This window comes from Globicephala melas, chromosome 1, assembly GCF_963455315.2.
Source record: "Globicephala melas chromosome 1, mGloMel1.2, whole genome shotgun sequence".
Lineage (NCBI taxonomy): Eukaryota > Metazoa > Chordata > Mammalia > Artiodactyla > Delphinidae > Globicephala > Globicephala melas.
In genome coordinates this window covers 142,330,772-142,348,356 of record NC_083314.1, presented here as the reverse complement: position 1 = coordinate 142,348,356, position 17,585 = coordinate 142,330,772, and the positions used below count along the sequence as shown (strand labels likewise).

The 17,585-nt window shown below is 53.3% G+C and overlaps 1 protein-coding gene across 3 annotated transcripts in view; it reads left to right on the top strand.

Moving 5' to 3' along the window:
* Positions 1-17,585, top strand: part of ACOT11 (acyl-CoA thioesterase 11) — a 54,237-nt gene that overhangs the window by 33,663 nt on the left and 2,989 nt on the right. For all 3 annotated transcript variants that reach the window (XM_030870250.2, XM_060305206.1, XM_060305209.1), the window contains exons 4-15: positions 4,285-4,345; positions 5,111-5,209; positions 5,677-5,812; positions 7,283-7,439; positions 8,633-8,752; positions 10,187-10,331; positions 11,766-11,825; positions 12,632-12,694; positions 13,028-13,111; positions 14,144-14,277; positions 16,229-16,360; positions 16,960-17,086. In XM_030870250.2, coding sequence (XP_030726110.1) covers positions 4,285-4,345; positions 5,111-5,209; positions 5,677-5,812; positions 7,283-7,439; positions 8,633-8,752; positions 10,187-10,331; positions 11,766-11,825; positions 12,632-12,694; positions 13,028-13,111; positions 14,144-14,277; positions 16,229-16,360; positions 16,960-17,086 — 1,318 coding nt within the window. The remainder of the gene's footprint in view (positions 1-4,284; positions 4,346-5,110; positions 5,210-5,676; positions 5,813-7,282; positions 7,440-8,632; positions 8,753-10,186; positions 10,332-11,765; positions 11,826-12,631; positions 12,695-13,027; positions 13,112-14,143; positions 14,278-16,228; positions 16,361-16,959; positions 17,087-17,585) is intronic.

Sequence of the window (17,585 nt, the reverse complement as noted above, 5' to 3'; positions counted from 1 at the left end):
TGGACACGCTGCGGGACCCAGTGGAGTGGAGGTGAGTCTGGGAAGAGAAGGGTGTGGGTGGGGGGAAAAGCTGGAGAGGATCCTGGGAAGGAGGGTAAGCTGGGGAGAGGTCTGGAGCATGATTGGTGGCCAGGAAAGGCCTGACCATACCTGAGGAAAGCTGGGGAAGGTTTTTTTGTTTGTTTTTGCTTTTGCCATTTAAAAATATCTCAAAGGACTTCCCTTGTGGCGCAGTGGTTAAGAATCCTCCTGCCAATGCAGGGGACACGGGTTTGAGCCCTGGTCTGGGAAGATCCCACATGCCGCAGAGCAACTAAGCCCGTGCACAACAACTACTAAGCCTGTGCTCTAGAACCTGTGTGCCACAACTACTGAGCCTGCGTGCCACAACTACTGAAGCCTGCACGCCTAGAGTCTGCGCTCCGCAACAAGAGGAACCACTGCAGTGAGAAGCCTGCGCACCACAACCAAGAGTACCCCCTGTTCACCGCAACTAGAGAAAGCCCACACGCCACAACGAAGACCCAACGTAGCCAAAACATAACAAATAAATTAATTTAATTAAATTAAAATTCTAAAAAAAAATTAAAATATCACAAAATGTATCTCTAATGGATAAGAACTTTTTAAAACATAATTTCAATACCACTACCACACCTAAAGAAAATGAACAGTTTCTCACTAACATCAAATATCCAGTCAGCATTCATTTGCCCACAATGTCTCATGAATTTGTTTTTTAATTTTGTTTTGCTTTACAGTTATTTTTGTTGCTCAAGTCAGGATGCAAATCAGGTTGCAATTGGTTGCTAGGTCTCTTAAATGTTTTTTTTTTTTGGCCATGCCTTGCAGGATCTTAGTTCCCTGCCCAGGGATCGAACCCAGGCCCTGGCAATGAAAGTGCCGAGTCCTAACCACTGGACCACCAGGGACTTCCCTCTTAAGTCTTTTTTTTTTTTTTGTGGTACGCAGGCCTCTCACTGTTGTGGCCTCTCCCGTTGCGGAGCACAGGCTCCCGACACGCAGGCTCAGCGGCCTAGCCGCCCTGCGGCATGTGGGATCTTCCCGGACCGGGGCAGGAACCCATGTCCCCTGCATCGGCAGGCGAACTCTCGGCCACTGCGCCACCAGGGAAGCCCCCTCTTAAGTCTTTTTTTTAACCCTTAGGTCCTACATCTCCCCACAACACCCTCTCCAACTACCGTCTCCTCCCCGCTTCCTCTCCCTCTGTCTTCTCTTGAAGTTTGTTTTTTTAAATAAATAGATTTATTTGTTTATTTTTGTCTGCGTTGGCTCTTCGTTGCTGTGTGCGGGCTTTCTCTAGTTGCGGCAAGTGGGGGCTACTCTTTGTTGTGGTGCGTGGGCTTCTCATTGTGGTGGCTTCTCTTTGTTGCTGAGCACGGGCTCTAGGTGTGTGGGCTTCAGTAGTTGTGGTTCACGGGCTCTAGAGCACAAGCTCAGTAGTTGTGGCCCACGGGCTTAGCTGCTTCATGGCATGTGGGATCTTCCCGGACCAGGGCTCAAACCCGTGTCCCCTGCACTGGCAGGTGGATTCTTAACCACTGCGCCACCAGGGAAGCCCAAAGTTTATTTGTTGAAGAAACCTGGTTATTTGTTCTCTAGAGTTCTTCATCATCTGGGTTTTGCTGTTAGCATCACTGTGGTGTCATTTAACATGTTCCTCTGTCCCCTGCTAGTAAATTGGTCTTGGGGAAGGGCTTGAACAGGGGTCACATTTGTTTGTTGGAGCTGCCTCTGGAGGGGTGTTGGGAAATCAGCAGCCTGAAGGGGGCCCCAAGGAGGCTGGGCACTGACCCTGGGGATGGAGCCAGTTTGGGCCTGAGCTGTGAGATGGAGGACAGTCAGGAAGGAAGAGAAGCTTGGGAGTCCAAATGGGTTACTGCTTGGCTTTGAGGGGGGGCTAGAGAGGGGGAGGGGAGGAGGAGGAAGGGGAAGGGTCATACACTTCTTTCTCTTTTTTTTAGTACTGCAAAAAATAGACTTATTTTTACTTGGGGGATGAGGGAAGTTTTTTTTTTTCTACTTTTTTATTATGAAAACTTTCAAAATTATAGAAAGTTGAATAGTGCTGTGATCATCCCTACTGAGAGTTAATAATGAACACTTTGCTAAATTTGCTTTATCTGTATGTGGATAAATACAAGCGTACCTCATTTTATTGCACTTTGCAGATATTGCATTTTTTTACAAATTGAAGGTTTGTGGCAATCCTGCATCAGGCAAATCTATTGACCTCATTTTTCCAACGACATTGGCTCATTTAGTGTCTCTGTGTCACATTTTGGTAATTTTTGCAATATTTCAGACTTTTTCATTATTATTATATTTTTTATGGTGATCTGTGATCAGTGATCTTTGATGTTACTGTTGCAAAAAGATTACAACTGGCTGAAGGCTCAGATGATGGTTAGCATTTTTTAGCAAGAAAGTTTTTTTTTTTAATAAGTTTATTTATTTATTATTTATTTTTGGCTGCATTGGGGCTTCATTGCTGCACGCAGGCTTTCTCTAGTTGCACGAGCAGGGGCTACTCTTTGTTGTGGTGCGCAGGCTTCTCATTGTGGTGGCTTCTCTTGTTGTGGAGCACGGGCTCTAGGCACACGGGGTTCAGTAGCTGTGGCATGCGGGCTCAGTAGTTGTGGCTCGCGGGCTCTAGGGCACAGGCTCAGTAGTTGTGACGCACAGGCTTAGTTGCTACGTGGCATGTGGAATCTTCCCAGAACAGGGCTCGAACCTGTGTCCCCTCAATTGGCAGGCGGATTCTTAACCACTGTGCTACCAGGGAAGTCCCAAGAAGGTATTTTTAAATTAAGGTATGTATATTGCTTTTTAGACATATTTCAATTGCATACTTAATACACTACAGTATAGTGTAAACATATCTTTTATATGCACCAGGAAACCAAAAAAATTGTGTGACTCGCTTTATTGCGATATTTGCTTTACTGCCATGGTCTGGAACGGAATCCACAGTATCACTGTTGTGTGAACTATTTGAAAGTAAGTTGCAGACATCGTGACACTTCGTCCCTCCATATGTCAGCATGCATCTCCTAAAAGTGATAGTCCCCTACCTGACTATTAGAACTACTAAAAAAAAATAATAATAACAGAAATGAACAAGTCAGGGCTTCCCTGGTGGCTCAGTGGTTAAGAATCTGCCTGCCAATGCAGGGGACATGGGTTTGAGCCCTGGTCCGGGAAGATCCCACATGCCACGGAGCAACTAAGCCCGTGCGCCACAACTATTGAAGCCCACGTGCCTAGAGCCCGTGCTCCACAACAAAGAGAAGCCACCATAAGAAGAAGCCCGTGCACCGCAACGACGCGTAGTAGCCCTGCTGGACGCAACTAGAGGAAGCCTGCGTGCTGCAATGAAGACCCAACGCAGCCAAAAATAAATAAATAAATAAATAAATAATAACAATAAAAAAAGTCAGCACAGGGCAGCAAAGTGGCTCGCTCAGGGATTCTGATGTTCATCTGGACCTGGGAGTCATTCCAGAGGGACAGTTGCAGCTGGAAAGAGCAGGGTGCTCAGTAGAATCAGTCTAGAATCCTGGCTCTGTCCATCTTTAGCTGGGTGACCGTAGGCAAATGGCTCACCCTCTCTGATACTCAGTCCCCCCTAAACCTACCTGCCAAACCTGTTCTGAGGTTCAAATGAGGTCGTGCAAAGTACCTGGCACGTAGTAGGTATTCTTTCCCTTCCTACCCTGTGTTTATAGTTATCTTGTGCTTAGTAGGCATTCAATAATTGTGGAATTCATTAATTCAGTAGGCCACTATTCATGGCTTACCTTGTGCCATGTGCAAGGACTTGAAGATTCAGTGGTGAGCAAAACAGACATGATCCTTGCCCCAGCAGAGCTTAAGGACTGTGGGGGAGACAGAGGTCAATCTGTTGGAAGAAGTGTTAGGAGGGTGAACCTTATGGGGCTCCAGGAGGGCAGGGAGAGCTTTCCTTAGGAAGGACTGTTGAGCTGAGAGCAAGGAGAAGCTTGAGCATTCATTGGACAAGGGGAAGCGGGAGAAAGGGGGAGATGAATGACATCATGCCACTTCTCTTGCCCCAGCTTCCCCACCTGTAGAATGAGGTGCTAACACTGTCTTGCCGGTTTGCTTTGAGGACTCAGTGACATGGTAGATGTGAATATGCTCCATATGCCATGATGTTCTCCTGCCAGTTCCTCTCAGCAGAGACACCTGTTCTCTCCCTCTGTCCCCACTTGGAAAGCTTACCTCCTGCTTTTCTCTCCTCAGTGTTGGACAAGTGGTGAATATCAAGGCCAAGGTGAACCGGGCCTTCAACTCCAGTATGGAGGTGAGCAGATGGGTGGGTGGGTTTCTACCTCCTCTTCATTCTCAGCCGCCAGCTTGGGCACACTCACATTCACACTCACAGTGCCCCGATTGAGGCAGCAGAGTTCTGAAACAGCTGACAGGGTTGGGGGGATCCTAGGGCAATGTCCAATATCCATAATACAGAAGGGAAAACTGAGGCTAGGGAGGGGAAGGGATTTGCCCCAGGTCACCAAGCCATGTAGATTCTGATGTGAGCCTTGACTTCCAGCCTTCTGGGTCTTCACACCTAGTCTCAGACCCTCTCTTCAGCAGCCAGGTGGTCTCAGGAATACAGGGAAGATAGCCACTGTGCCTGACCCTGAAGGCAGTGGTCTGGAGGAGGGTGCTGGACTTCCGTCCATTAGCTTACCTCCCACAGCCTCTGTCTGCACATTGTAGAATGGGAACATGATTCCTATGCAGCAGGGTTGTTAAAGGTTTAATGGGAGGACTCTTTGGGGATGCACGGGGCTCTGTGAGCTCTGGAAGAGGGCCTCATCATTCCCATTTTACAGATGAGGAAACTGAGGCCCAGAGAAAGGAAGTGACTTGCTCAAGGTGTCCCAGGGAGCCAGGGGCAGAATCAGAACCTACCCCAGGTCTCTAGCCCCTGGACTTGGTAGGTGACACAGAAGCACCAGAGGCCAGGCCTGGGGTGGGACTTGCTGTCTCCACCTGCGGGCCCTCGGGTTGGTGAGCTCTGTTTCCTCCCTCCTCAGTCGTCCACCTTGCTCTTCCTCTCCAGGTGGGCATCCAGGTGGCCTCCGAGGACCTGTGCTCTGACAAGCAGTGGAGTGTGTGCAAGGCCTTGGCCACCTTTGTGGCCCACCGGGAGGTCTCCAAGGTAGGTGGCTACACCTGACCACCCGATGCTGCCGGACCACCTGGGCGCCTGTCTACCTGGTGATCCTGGGGGTTGGTGGAGGGGTAGAGGTGGAGGCACAGCAGGGAATCCCCAGAAGAAGGCCCACCCTGTGCTGTGGTTGAACCCCAGGCGCCTCCCCGCTCTGCTTTTCCCCACCTCTCCCTGTGCACCTCGCACCGCAGGATCCTCCAGTTCTCTCCATTGCCTCCCATGTCCTGCGTCAACACCCCCCATCCACAGTGCCTTTGCCCAAGGATGGGGACAGGGACACTGGAGGATGAAAGTGATGTATCAGTCAACAGGGAGATGGAAGATGGGGACAAAGAGGGGGCAAGACTTGTAACCATCCAGCAGCCCCAGGCGTGAGCTGGCCGTTTGGGGGACAGGCTCTCACGCTATTCCAGGAAACTTGTCCTGAGCACCCCCCACCTCACCCCCTGCCACAGGTGAAGCTGAAGCAGATCACGCCGCGGACCGAGGAGGAGAAGACAGAGCACAGCGTGGCAGCCGAGCGCCGGCGCATGCGGCTGGTCTACACAGACACCATCAAGGACCTCCTGGCCAACTGCGTCATTCAGGATGGTGAGCGCCGTGCGTGGGGAGGGCAGCCCATGTCCTGCATGGCCCCCTCTGTCCTGGGCCCTTACTGAGCAGAGGGAGGAAGGGAGTCTCCTTGGGGTGTCCACCCATGGGTGGCCTCAGGCCTGGATGGCCCTCTTGCCTCAAGGTTCCTTTGGGGAAAAGGGAGCGTTTGGTCATCTCGCCCAGCTCCCAGGAGCCATGAAGATGGACCTGGGACATACAGAAAACCCTTTTAATCCGCTAAATGCATTTGGGTCTCTAGGAGTCAAGGTATTTGGGAAGGTCGTGTTGAGCTTGGCCTTGAAACCCTAGGACTTTTAAAAAAACAGATAGGTAGCTAGGTAGGTAGGTAGATAGAGATAGGTGTAGGCATAGAGATAGAGTAAAAAGCAAGACTCTCTTCTACCCCAGAACCAAGGCTCCCTCCAGAGGCAGCTACTGTTCGTCATTTGGGGGCATCTTTCCAGAGTATTCTCTGCATATTTAAGCACACTACCTACCAGTTTGCCCTCTCTTTTTACCCAAAAGTAAACATACAGTACATACTGTTCTGTATCTTGCTTCTCTCCCCTTAAAGCATATCTTGGAGAGTGTCCTGTACCAGCACACAAAGGTCCACTTGGGACTGGGAGGATTTTGACAGGTGGAGAGGTGAGGCAGGGTTTTCTGACAGAGGGCACAGCCTGGGCAAAGGCCTAGAGGGGAGACCTTGGATTTGTTCACTGATGTCCGGAACACTAGAATGCAGAGTCATCCTTGAAACCTAAAGGAGGCAATTTTAGGACCAACCAAGGGTGGTTCAGCTGCCCAGAGTGGAGAGAGAGCAGGCGGAAGTAGCAAACACCAGTGAAGGCAGTGAGCTGTGCTCTGAATTCCGTGTGCTGTTATTTATGCTGGGCCCGGAGGCCATGGCTGGGCAGGCCCAGCTCTTTCTACAGTTGTCAAGGCCCATGGGAACCATCCATCCCACTGCAGCCCCTGTAGATCCCTCCTGTCTTGACAGCCCTTCTACCCAAGCGTCAGTCCAAATGCCTGAGCCTGGTATCCAGGCCCTTGGCTGGCCACTCAGCCTCATCGGGTGCTGTCCCTTTACTTGCCCTCAGCTCCAGCTAAGCCAAAGCCTCGTTGCTCCCTGTGACTGTCCTGCCTGTCTGGTCTCCAGAACTTGGCTCAGGCCTTCAACCTCCCCTCCTCCCTGCCTGTGGCATCTCTGCACAGCCTGCAAGCCAGGTGAAAGGCTACCTCTTTTACAGGCCTTCCCTGATGAGCTCTCCCCACCCCCCCCACCCCCACCCCCCACCCCCGCCCCAGGAGATGGGAGATGCACGGCACCTCCTTGGTGCTGAATAAATAAAAGAATCTGTGGGGTGGACTGGTGGGCATGGGGGTCCTGGGCTGCGCATGGGGAGGGTTTGCCCTTGGGAATTTTCTCACCTCCCCGCCTCCCTCCCTCTGCGCCTCTCTGGTCAGATCTGGAGAGCAGAGACTGTAGTCCCATGGTGCCAGCCGAGAAGACCCGAGTGGAGAGTGTGGAGCTGGTCCTGCCCCCACACGCCAATCACCAGGGCAATACTTTCGGGGGCCAGATCATGGCCTGGATGGAGAACGTGGCCACCATTGCAGCCAGGTGAGGGAAGTGGCCTGCCTGTGCCTCTCCTCCTTTCTCTTCCTCCTTCCCTCGGCCAGCTCTCTCTGCGGGAGAAACCCCAGCTTGGTACTGGCATTCAAGGCTTCAGAAGCTTGGCTCTTCTTTCAGACCCAGAGAGCCAGAGAGGAATGATTTTCTGTGAGCTCACCATTCCTTCCGTGGTTCCCATCATGGCATGGGAAATGCCAAGCCCCCCGGCTGGCACCAGGGCCTCCCCTTGCCCTGGCCCTACTCGCTTTTGCTTCCTGGATCTTAACACTTCTTGCAAATCAAGCCATTTGCCTTTCCCCTTCCAATCCTCCATGCTCCCATCCCCCGCCTTCACTCCTGGCTGGCTTCCCACCATGCCAACTCCAGTATTCTTTGTCTGCTAAAATCCTGCCCATCTCCTCCATGAAGCCTCTTTCACTGTTTCCTTCTCCCTAGAGGTGGAAGTAATTACTTCCTTTTCCTATAACCTCTGTGCCAGTCCAGGTCTTGTTCTGCTCCAAGTATCGGGGCTTGTTTTTATAGTGATGACAACTGACATTCACTAACTGGCACTCTCATACCTCCATGACTTTGTACTTCCTGTTCGCTCTGCCATGAGTGCCCTCCCCAACCCACGTTCTCCTCAGCCAGGCACATTCTTCCTCACCCTTTAGAGACCAGCTCCAATGGCCCCTCCTCTGTGTTTAACCTGTGGACGCAGTACATAAGCAATGCTATTTTGGGCAGACCAGGCTATGAGAGTGATAAGATCTCAGAGGACGGTCAGAGTGTGGATAGTCAGGGAAGGCTTTCTGGAGGAGGAGTACTTCATCTGGGCCTTGAATGACGAGTAGCTTTGGGTAAGGGAGGGCTTCCAGATAGTAGGAAAAGCAGGTGCTAGGGTGTAAAAGTTAGAAGGAAAAGGTTTACCGCAAGCCCTGCCCTTTCCTATGTCACCTCAAATTCAGCTTTTTTCCAGCTACGCACGTAGACCTCAGTATTCTAAGCTGTGATATTGGACTTTAGTTCTCTTCCTCTGGGCAGAGCTGTCACTGGGTTGGGTGGGAGTGGGTGGGCCAGAGGGTGGTACGTGTGGTTCTGGGCTGGGTCTGGGGATGGGGGCAGCAGGAGAAGGCTGGCCCAAGCCAGTGGCTGAAGCACTCGAGGCCTTTGTCTGTCCCCCTGACTCCCGCCTCTTCCAGCCGTCTGTGCCATGCCCACCCTACGCTGAAGGCCATTGAGATGTTCCACTTCCGGGGCCCGTCCCAGGTTGGGGACCGTCTGGTGCTGAAGGCCATCGTGAACAACGCTTTCAAGAACAGGTATGGGGCTGGGATGGGCGAGATGGGGCCTCTTGGGGTTGAGGGCTCTTCCTGACATAAGAAGGGACCTTCCTGCCAAACTGCAGGAACTGTTTCCCCTGTAGACGAGGTCTATGAGATCTGAACTCTGCCTGGCTGCTGGGTCCCTTTACCATCACCAAGATTCAGCTCTGATGTTCCTTCTCTGGCCTCCCGAGCCCTGTGCTGCCGCTGTCACAGGTCACACCATGTGCTTGGTGTGTCTCTGTCTCTCTCCCCGGCTCCTGTCTCTGGTCCTGCCACACTGTGGATGCTCAGGTCACAGGGCCACCTCTTGCCAGTGTTCCCTTGTTTATCAAACCCTTTCCTACCCTTTTCCTAAAACAGCAGTTAGTTCCCAGAGCCCTTACCTTTGGAATGAATTCTGATACCCCCATGAAAGCTTTTTGGTGATTTCAAAGATTTGGTCATTTTCAATGATAGCGTAGTTGTTAAAAGTGAGGGATCTGGAGCCAGGCTGCCTGGGTTCAAATTTGGTTCATGGCTTATCAGCTGTGTGACTTTGGGCAAGTTACTTAACCCCTCTGAGTCTCATTTCTTTCACTTGTAAAATGGGGCTCACCACAACTACCTCGTAGCTGTGAGGATTCAATGAGGGGTTACTGGTAGAATGCCAGAGAAAACGTTCAGTGAAGGTCAGCCATTCCTGCTGCTTATTATTAAAATTATTATTATTATTTTACTATTCACAGTCTGACTATCACACATTCTACTGTCATGCAGGGGGAAAGCCCTGAACTAGGTAGGAGCCGTGAGGCCTGGTTCCTAGTGCAGGTTCTCTTTCTTCCTGACTGTTGTGTGACCTTGGGCAAGTTAGCGCCCTGTTCTAGGTCTTCATTTCCCCATCTGCATAACGTCTACATTCTGGGATCACAGACCTTCCTAAGTGAGGGGGAATGGAGGTGGCTGCTCTTTTATTATTCATAACGACAGTCGGAGAAACAGAAACAGCAGCGACCGAGCTGTCAGGGGCATGGCTACGGCTATTAGAGGGCTGGTGAATAGGCGTATGATGAACATTTTCTCAAATTAGCCTCTGCCCCTCCACCTCCTTTCTTATGTCTTTCCATCACCCTTTGCAGCTTACGTGACGTATTTTATATAGACGTTTGTTGCCCCATCCCCTATCTGTTAGCCCGTGAGGACCTGGACTGGACTGGTTTATTCATTTCTGTGACCCCAGTGACAAGCACGGGGCCAGGGGTGCAGTGGGCACTCTGTAAACATTGTTGAAAGGGAACAGTCCTGGGTTTCCTGCCCATCGGACTCTGATCTGGGCTGTGGGAGGAACTGCAGGAGTACGTGTGTGCCTCTGTGCATGTGTGCGTGCGTGTTGGGGAGGGGGTGGCCTCGGGAAGGTCTTTCCAGCTGAGACCAGCCCTCCTTTCCCCTCAGCATGGAGGTGGGCGTGTGTGTGGAGGCCTACCGCCAGGAGGCCGAGACCCAGCGGCGGCACATCAACAGTGCCTTCATGACCTTTGTGGTCCTCGATGCAGATAACCAGCCTCAGATGCTGCCCTGGATTCGGCCCCAGCCTGGGGTGAGTGCCCCACTACCAGCCCCCCTCCCTCTCTGCCCAGGGTGACAGGACTGGGGAGTGGACCCAGCTCTGTCCTTCTGCCGGGGCCCAGCCAGCCCCGAGTGCCCCGGTGTAACCCGCCCCCGGGGATGCTCCTTGTGCAAGGAAGGCACCCTGTGCTTCCTGGAAGAACTCAGACCACGTGCTGGGTGTTAACAGGCATTCATGAGCCTGCAGAGCTGTAAGAGCACTGGCTTTGGGGTCAGAGGTGGGTTGGAACCCCACCTTGGCCACGTTCTAGCAGGTGCCCTCTGTGAGCTTTCACTCCCCATCTGTAAGGAGGGTGTATCTGCAGTTCCTGCCTCGCAGCACTGTTGGGGAGATACTGACCTTGCTCCGGGCTGAGTATGTGGCGACTGCTCTGACCATGGTGACAGGGGAGCAAAAAGCATAGAAATGAGAGTCAGGGACCTGGGTTCAAGGCTGGCTCTAAACAATGTTCCCTTGTGCCTCCTTTGGGCCCGGCTCGGGCTTGCTTCTAGGGGGCCAGGGAGTGACCTTGGAGAGGTTGCCCCTTCTCTCCAGGAAGGTCACCCACCCAGCCCACCCACCTTACAAGACTGAGCATGGGCTGTGAAGACCCCCGCTCCAGAGCTGGGCAGTCAGGATGGGTGGTGGCCGGAGGAGCAGGGAGACTGGCAGGCGGTGGGACTGTAGACAGTCCACGAGGCCCTTTCAGGCTTTTGCCACTTAACGTTCACGAGTCGGGAGACGTTAGAAGTAGTGGTTCAGAGGGTGGGCTCTGGGTTCAGGCCGTCTGGGCTCTGTTCCCGTCCCTACTCCTTAGCCCTGTGACCTTGGCTGAGCCACTTAGACTTTCCGTGACTCAGTTTCCTCCTCTGTAAAATGGGGATAGTACTGGGAGTTCCCTGGTGGCCTAGTGGCTAGGATTCTGGGCTTTCACTGCCGTGGCCCGGGTTCAGTCCCTGGTGGGGGAACTGAGATCCCGCAAGCCGCACAGCGCAGGCAATTAAAATAATAAAATGAAATGAAATGAAATAAAATAATTGGGGATAGTACTAGTGCCAATAATGCTTAGATGCAGTTTTGCATGGAAAACACTTCAGAAGCATGTCTGCCCATAGCAAGTTCTCAATAAATGTGGGTTCTTAGCATTGTAAGTGCCCTTTGGGGATCCCCTTTTACGGAGGAGGAAGCAGGTACAGTGAGGGCAGGTGGTGTTCCCAGAGTCACTCAGGGAGCCTCAGGGGAAGCTGGGGCTGGAGCTCAGCGACGGGGCACTGTCCTGTGCAGGCTGCCCCAGTGAGATCTGAACTTCACTTTAGGGCTGCAGGGAGGGTCTCCTTGGGCCCTTTGGGGAAGGGGGCAGGCAGTAATGGGGGCGGGGGCAAGCTGTTTGTCCCTCCTGCACCACAGTCTGTCTCCTCTCCCCAGGATGGCGAGCGGCGGTACCGAGAGGCCAGTGCCAGGAAGAAGATTCGCCTGGACAGGAAAGTGGGGGCCGGGTGGTGAGAGTGGACACGGCTCTAGGGCTTCCCTGTCTGCTCCCTGGCCCTGGGAACTTGTGTTTCTTCGGTGCTTCCCCTGGGCTGGGCCTTTACATCCAGGCAGCCTCTGGTCTTGGCCTCATGACACAGTGGTCTTACTGGCCCCTTGTACAGGCGAGGACACAGGGATTAGGTGGCCACGGGCACTCAGATAGGAATGATGGGCAGAATGAGAATTTGAACCTGGCCAGGTGTGACCAAATTTACTTCTTGTGTTCCTCCCATTGAATCTGATGCCCGTTTGGCAGATGAAGAAAGAAAGGCTCTGAGAGGAGATGCAATTGCTTAAGAAGCAAATCCAGGTGTGAATGACTCTGCTGTGAAAGCACTTCACAAACTTGAAAGGGCTGTCAACGCACCAGAATTCACCCTCCGACGTTAATAAGCAAAGTGCACATATGTGGAGGGTTTACCATGTGCCAGGCACTGTTCTCCCTGTGACGACCCCATGAGGAGGCAGGTGTGACCACTGATCCCATTTTACAGCTGAGGACACTGAGGCATAGGGTGAAGTCGCTTAGCAAGGATGTTGGGGGTCTGCACCTTTCCCCCAGCCCGCCCCCGCCTCTGAGTGTGTATGTCCTCAGCTGCTGTTTTCTGTGTCCCATCCAGTCTCCCTGGCCAGACAGGAGTCTCTCCCACGCCGCTGGGCTGAGCACAGGGCCTGGCACACAGTAAGCCAGCAGTGAAGTCTGTGGAAAGAGATGGGCTCCCAAGGGAACAAGGTTGTTGTTTTCCCTCTCTCCCAGGAAGTACATTGTGTCCTGTAAGCAGGCGGAGATGCCCCTCTCTGTCCCCTGGGACCCTAGCAACCAGGTAAGGCCTTCTGCTCTGAGCGGCCCGTTCTCAGGCCCGTTGGGATCCCCGATCCTCCCCTCTTGTGAGCGGGTTTGGAGGTAGGCCCGGAGGGGACAGGATACTGCTGCCTCAAGACTGGCACAGGTAGCCCAGGGCTTTCCTGTGTCCCTTTGCTTGGCAGGAGGGAGCTGGGGCCCCAAGAGGAGGAGGAGTCTGCCAAGCCCCGGCCTCCTTTCCCAAAGCCAAGGGCCCCTTCCTTCACGTCCAGTTTCCTCTCCCCGCCCCAGCGCAGCCCGGCACGGAGCTCCCGAGGAAGGCGGAAGTTGAGGCTTCTCTGTGTGCTCTGTCCAGGTGTACCTGAGCTACAACAACGTCTCCTCCCTGAAGATGCTCGTGGCCAGGGACAACTGGGTGCTGTCCTCAGAGACCAGCCAGGTAGCTGACCCCACCCTCCCAGCTTTCCTTCCTCCTCGGAGCCACCAGAGGTGGCTGACTGTGAGACACAAAAACCCTCTCAAAGCACTCCAGTCAAAGGGAGTTTCCTTAAAGGGAGCTGGATGAGGCCATGAAACCAGCCCAGTTAGAGAAGCAAACCTGCCCCGCCAGGGCCTGGAGTGGGGGTCCCCCCTCTGGATCCTCTCCTGCCCACCCACCTTCTTGCCACCCATTTCATCCTCCCCCGCTGCGTCCTCCCTCTCTCTGCTCCTTCTGCAGTGACGCGCTGCTGGGATGGGGGCCTGGGGCAAGCGCGGGCTGAGGGAGGACTTGAGCTCTGCCACTTTGGCCTGTGACTTTAGGGGGCTGGACGGCACCTGGCTCTGAGGATTCATTCTGTTGTTGTGTCGGCCCCTGCTTCTTTATCTCCTTTTAACAAAATTTTTCCACATTAAAAAAATTGAGGTATAATTTACATGTAGTAAAATGTCCCCTTTTTACTGTATAATGCTACTAGTTGGGAAAACACATAAAGTTACAGAATCGCTACCATAATCAAGATACAGAACATTTCCATAATCCCCCCAGTTTCTCTCATTCCCCCTGGTGGTCAAGCCTCTTCCCACCCCCAGCCCCAGGAAACCACGGATCAGTTTTCTGTCCCTTTAGTTTTGTCTATTTTGAGAATGCCCAATACGGGGAGTCATACGGTATATAACCTTTCAATCTGACTTCTTTCTCTTGGCACAAGTCATTCACTCGTGTTGAGTGCCTGTTTGAGTTTGTTCCATTTCGTAGTGAGTACCGTTCCATCCTGTGCTTATGTATACAGTCACTGCTCCTTCAGACACCTTCCCATCCACTTGTGCTGAATCTCCCCATTTACATGGGAATGCGACCGAGGCTCAGAGAGGTTGAGTCGCTTGTTCACAGTCACACAGCAATCAGTGGCAGCCCTGAGCTTCCAGCCCCGGTCCCCAGCATAGGCTGAGGAGGAGGCGCAGGAACGAGGCTGCCCTCTGGCCCACGCAGGTCCGCCTGTACACTCTAGAGGAGGACAAGTTCCTCTCCTTCCACATGGAGATGCTGGTGAACGTGGACGCCGCCCAGGCCTTCCTGCTCCTCTCAGACCTCCGTCGGAGGCCCGAATGGGACAAGCACTACCGGTGAGGGCAGCGGGGTGGGGTGCAGAGGTGGGCCCTCAGGTGTCTCCTCCTGAGCCGTCCCCCCACTGTGCTCAGCGCCTGCCGGCCTTTAGCAGGGAGGATGGGGGTGGGGCACTTGGTTATGTGTTAGGTGAGCATCAGAGTCAAGGGTAGTCTGAGCCCTCAGGGAGGAGAGTGAGCCTGGAATTGGAGTCGGGGGCCTGGGTTTAAGTCTTGTTCCTGGCCTAACTAACTGTGACCATGGCAAGTCATGTCTTTTCTGGGCCTCAGTTTCCCTCCTCTTAAAATGGGTACTTGAGGTGTGGGTTGTAGATTTGCACCCAGGGATAGATCAGTGATTTTCAAAGCGTGTTCTGTGGAGTTCTGCCTTCCCAGAAGGGGCTCAGGGACTGCTTGGGGAGGTAGTTGGAAGTGGAGGGGGTGGGTGGGAACCCCTCCCAGACTCATGGTAACTCAGAGAACGGCCAATTTGCTGAATTTACCAAGTTTGCCAGTTCTTCGTATGGATATGTACATGAATGTACAGGAATGTTATTTTTTAATGTAGTGAGTTCCTGAATGTAAATGTTATTCCTATAAATGCACTTGTTCCCCAAATTTATTGACTCTCCATGTAAGTTTTTGCTTAGGAAAATAGCCAGAATTTCAGTGTTTAATATGGGAATGTTAAAGTGGAAACTGGTATTTTTTCAAATCCCTTTCAAGTCATTTTCTGTTATGCCAACGCCCTCCTTTGGGGGTTCTTTGATCATTTCTCCAATGGCTTATTAAGAGGAGCCTATATTCCTCAGTGTATCCATAAGGGGGACCTGTGCATTTGGAAATTCAGTAAGCAGGTCATTTGGTGAGTTGATATTTGACAAATTGGCCTTCCCCTACCTTTCCCCATCTCTCTTCACCAAAGCAGGCCTGCTTGTAGCTGTTCACACACAGGCTTTCTGCATAAGGTTTCTTTGCAAGAAGGGCTGAGTTGCTTTAAAAAGCCCTGGTCTAGGTTTGCCTCAGGCTTGCTGGCCATGCCATCCTGGAAGCCTGAGAGGTGATTTGGTGGTGGATGTTGGGGAGAAGGGGTTGGGCATGTGGTAGGAAGGCTTCTTGGAGGAGGCGGGCTGGTGTGGGCCTTGAAGGCCCAATCAGATCTTGATGCTTGATGGGATTGGGGGGTGTGTCCTGAGGGGAAGGGAGGCCCTAGCAGCTTTCCTCCACCCTGCCCACAGCTGCCCTGTTCCTGAGGCAGCTTCCAGGGTGGGCGGGAGAGCAGGGAAAAGGTGGCGGGTCTGGACGTGGCTGGGTGTGTCTCTGCGTGGATGTCCTTGTGTGTGTGCGCGTGTTGGTGTAAGCCTACGTGTGTCTACCTGGGCACACGCGTGCAGTGTGCCCGGGCCTGAGGGGCACAGCTCTGGCGCCCAACAGCCCAAGCACGTCCCACACCTGCTTCCTTATTAGCTCTGTGGCCGGAGGTGAGTTATTTCTCTGAGTCTCAGCCCCCTCATCTATAAAATGGGGATACTAAGAGTACCAACTGCATGGGCTGATGTGGGGTTAGGTGAGATAGTACCCATAATGCTCTTAGAACAGTGTCTGGCACACAGTGGGTGCTCACTGAATATTCAGTACAGCTCCTAAATCATCACACATCTGTGTAGGGCATGTGCGTCTGCACATAGACAGACACCCATAGTCTTGTGTGTGCGTCGGTGGGTGTCTATCTATGCGTCTGTGCACATGTGTGCCCACGGGTGTGTGTGTTCATTTGCTTGTGTATGTGTCTGTGTGCCCGTGTGTGTGTTTATCTTGACAGCCTTTTCTGCCCTCCTGTGGTCCCTGCTGAGCAGTGTTAGGGGTGAAATATACCCCAAGCATCTGCTCAGGGCAGCTGAAGCACGGGAGGGCCTGGGTCAGACCTGCTCTCCCACGAGGAGCTGGTGTGACGCCCGTGGGTTTTGCACAGGAGCGTGGAGCTAGTGCAGCGGGTGGACGAGGATGATGCCATCTACCACATCATCAGCCCCGCCCTCGGTGGTGACCCCAAGCCCCAGGATTTTGTGATCCTGGCCTCTCGGCGGAAGCCTTGTGACAACAGGTGCGTGCCTGCCTTCTGGGGCGGGAGGTGGGCAGGGCTCATCTTCCTCCCCAGGGAGGGGACATCAGCCTAGAGTCAGCCCTCTGCTTCCTACTGGCCGCAGTGGTCTTACTGTGGGTAGAATGGAGGACAAGGGGATGCCTGGCCCCTCTAGTCACTCATGCTCTAAAGCGGGGTGGTCTCTGTCCCTGGGATAGTGAGGGCGCCTTGTCCCAGGCCACAGACAGGCCAGTTCTCACATGGCTGACTCCTTGGCCTCCAGCCTCTGAAGGCCCTGTGTTGGCTGAAGGGTGGTGAGGCTGTCAGCTGTGCCATGGTGGGGATGCCAGAGAGACGGCATCACTTCTGCTAGAGACAGGCAAAAAGATGAAGCACAAAAGTCCCAAAGAGCAACACTGCTTCCTGAGTGTCTGCAGTGGAGGGGCTTTTCCAGAAAGTCCACAGTGCAGTCACGCTGGCTCCTGGTGAGTTCAGAGCTGCTAACCCACAGGCATCTCCTCTTTCCAGCTTGGCCCAGAGCCAGGCTCTGTGTGCCTCAGACTCTGGAACCAGGCCCTCACCCTCTCCTGTGTCCCCTCCACCCCCTTCCTCCATTCCAGGGACCCCTATGTCATTGCGATGAGGTCAGTTACGCTGCCCACGCACCTCGAGACCTCGGAGTACAGGCGTGGGGAGACCATCTGCTCAGGCTTCTGCTTCTGGCATGAGGGGGATCAGTGGACCAAGGTGAGGCTGGGTGTCTCCTTTCCCCCTCCCACCCAGATTCACCCCAAAGCCACACTTGTGTCCAGAACTCAGCACCGTCCAGCTCAGACAGTTCCCGACTCAGGCTCCCCTGCCTGCCAGCAGTCTCTCTCTTCCAGCTCAGGGGAGCCTAGGAGTGTCAGGGGCTGAACATGAGCCTTCATTAAGACCTGATCTGTGCTAAGCCCCAGGCCACTGCAGGGTCTTGGAAAAAGCACTGGACACAGAGGGCAGAGGCCCCGGGTTCTGATCTAACATTCTATCTCCTCGTTTACGTATTGTCTAGGAAGGCTTTAAATGGCTCTCAGCGCCCATAAAACTCAGCAGGGCAGTCAGTGTTGACTAACGCGTAGGGGAGAAGGCTGAGAGTGGCTGGGCTGGGGATGCCCACTGCCCCTTCCTCAGCTCACAGTGGCTCTGAGACTCCCCCCAGGTAGGGACTTGGACAGTGCTAGCTAACGGAACACATCGGAACTGACGA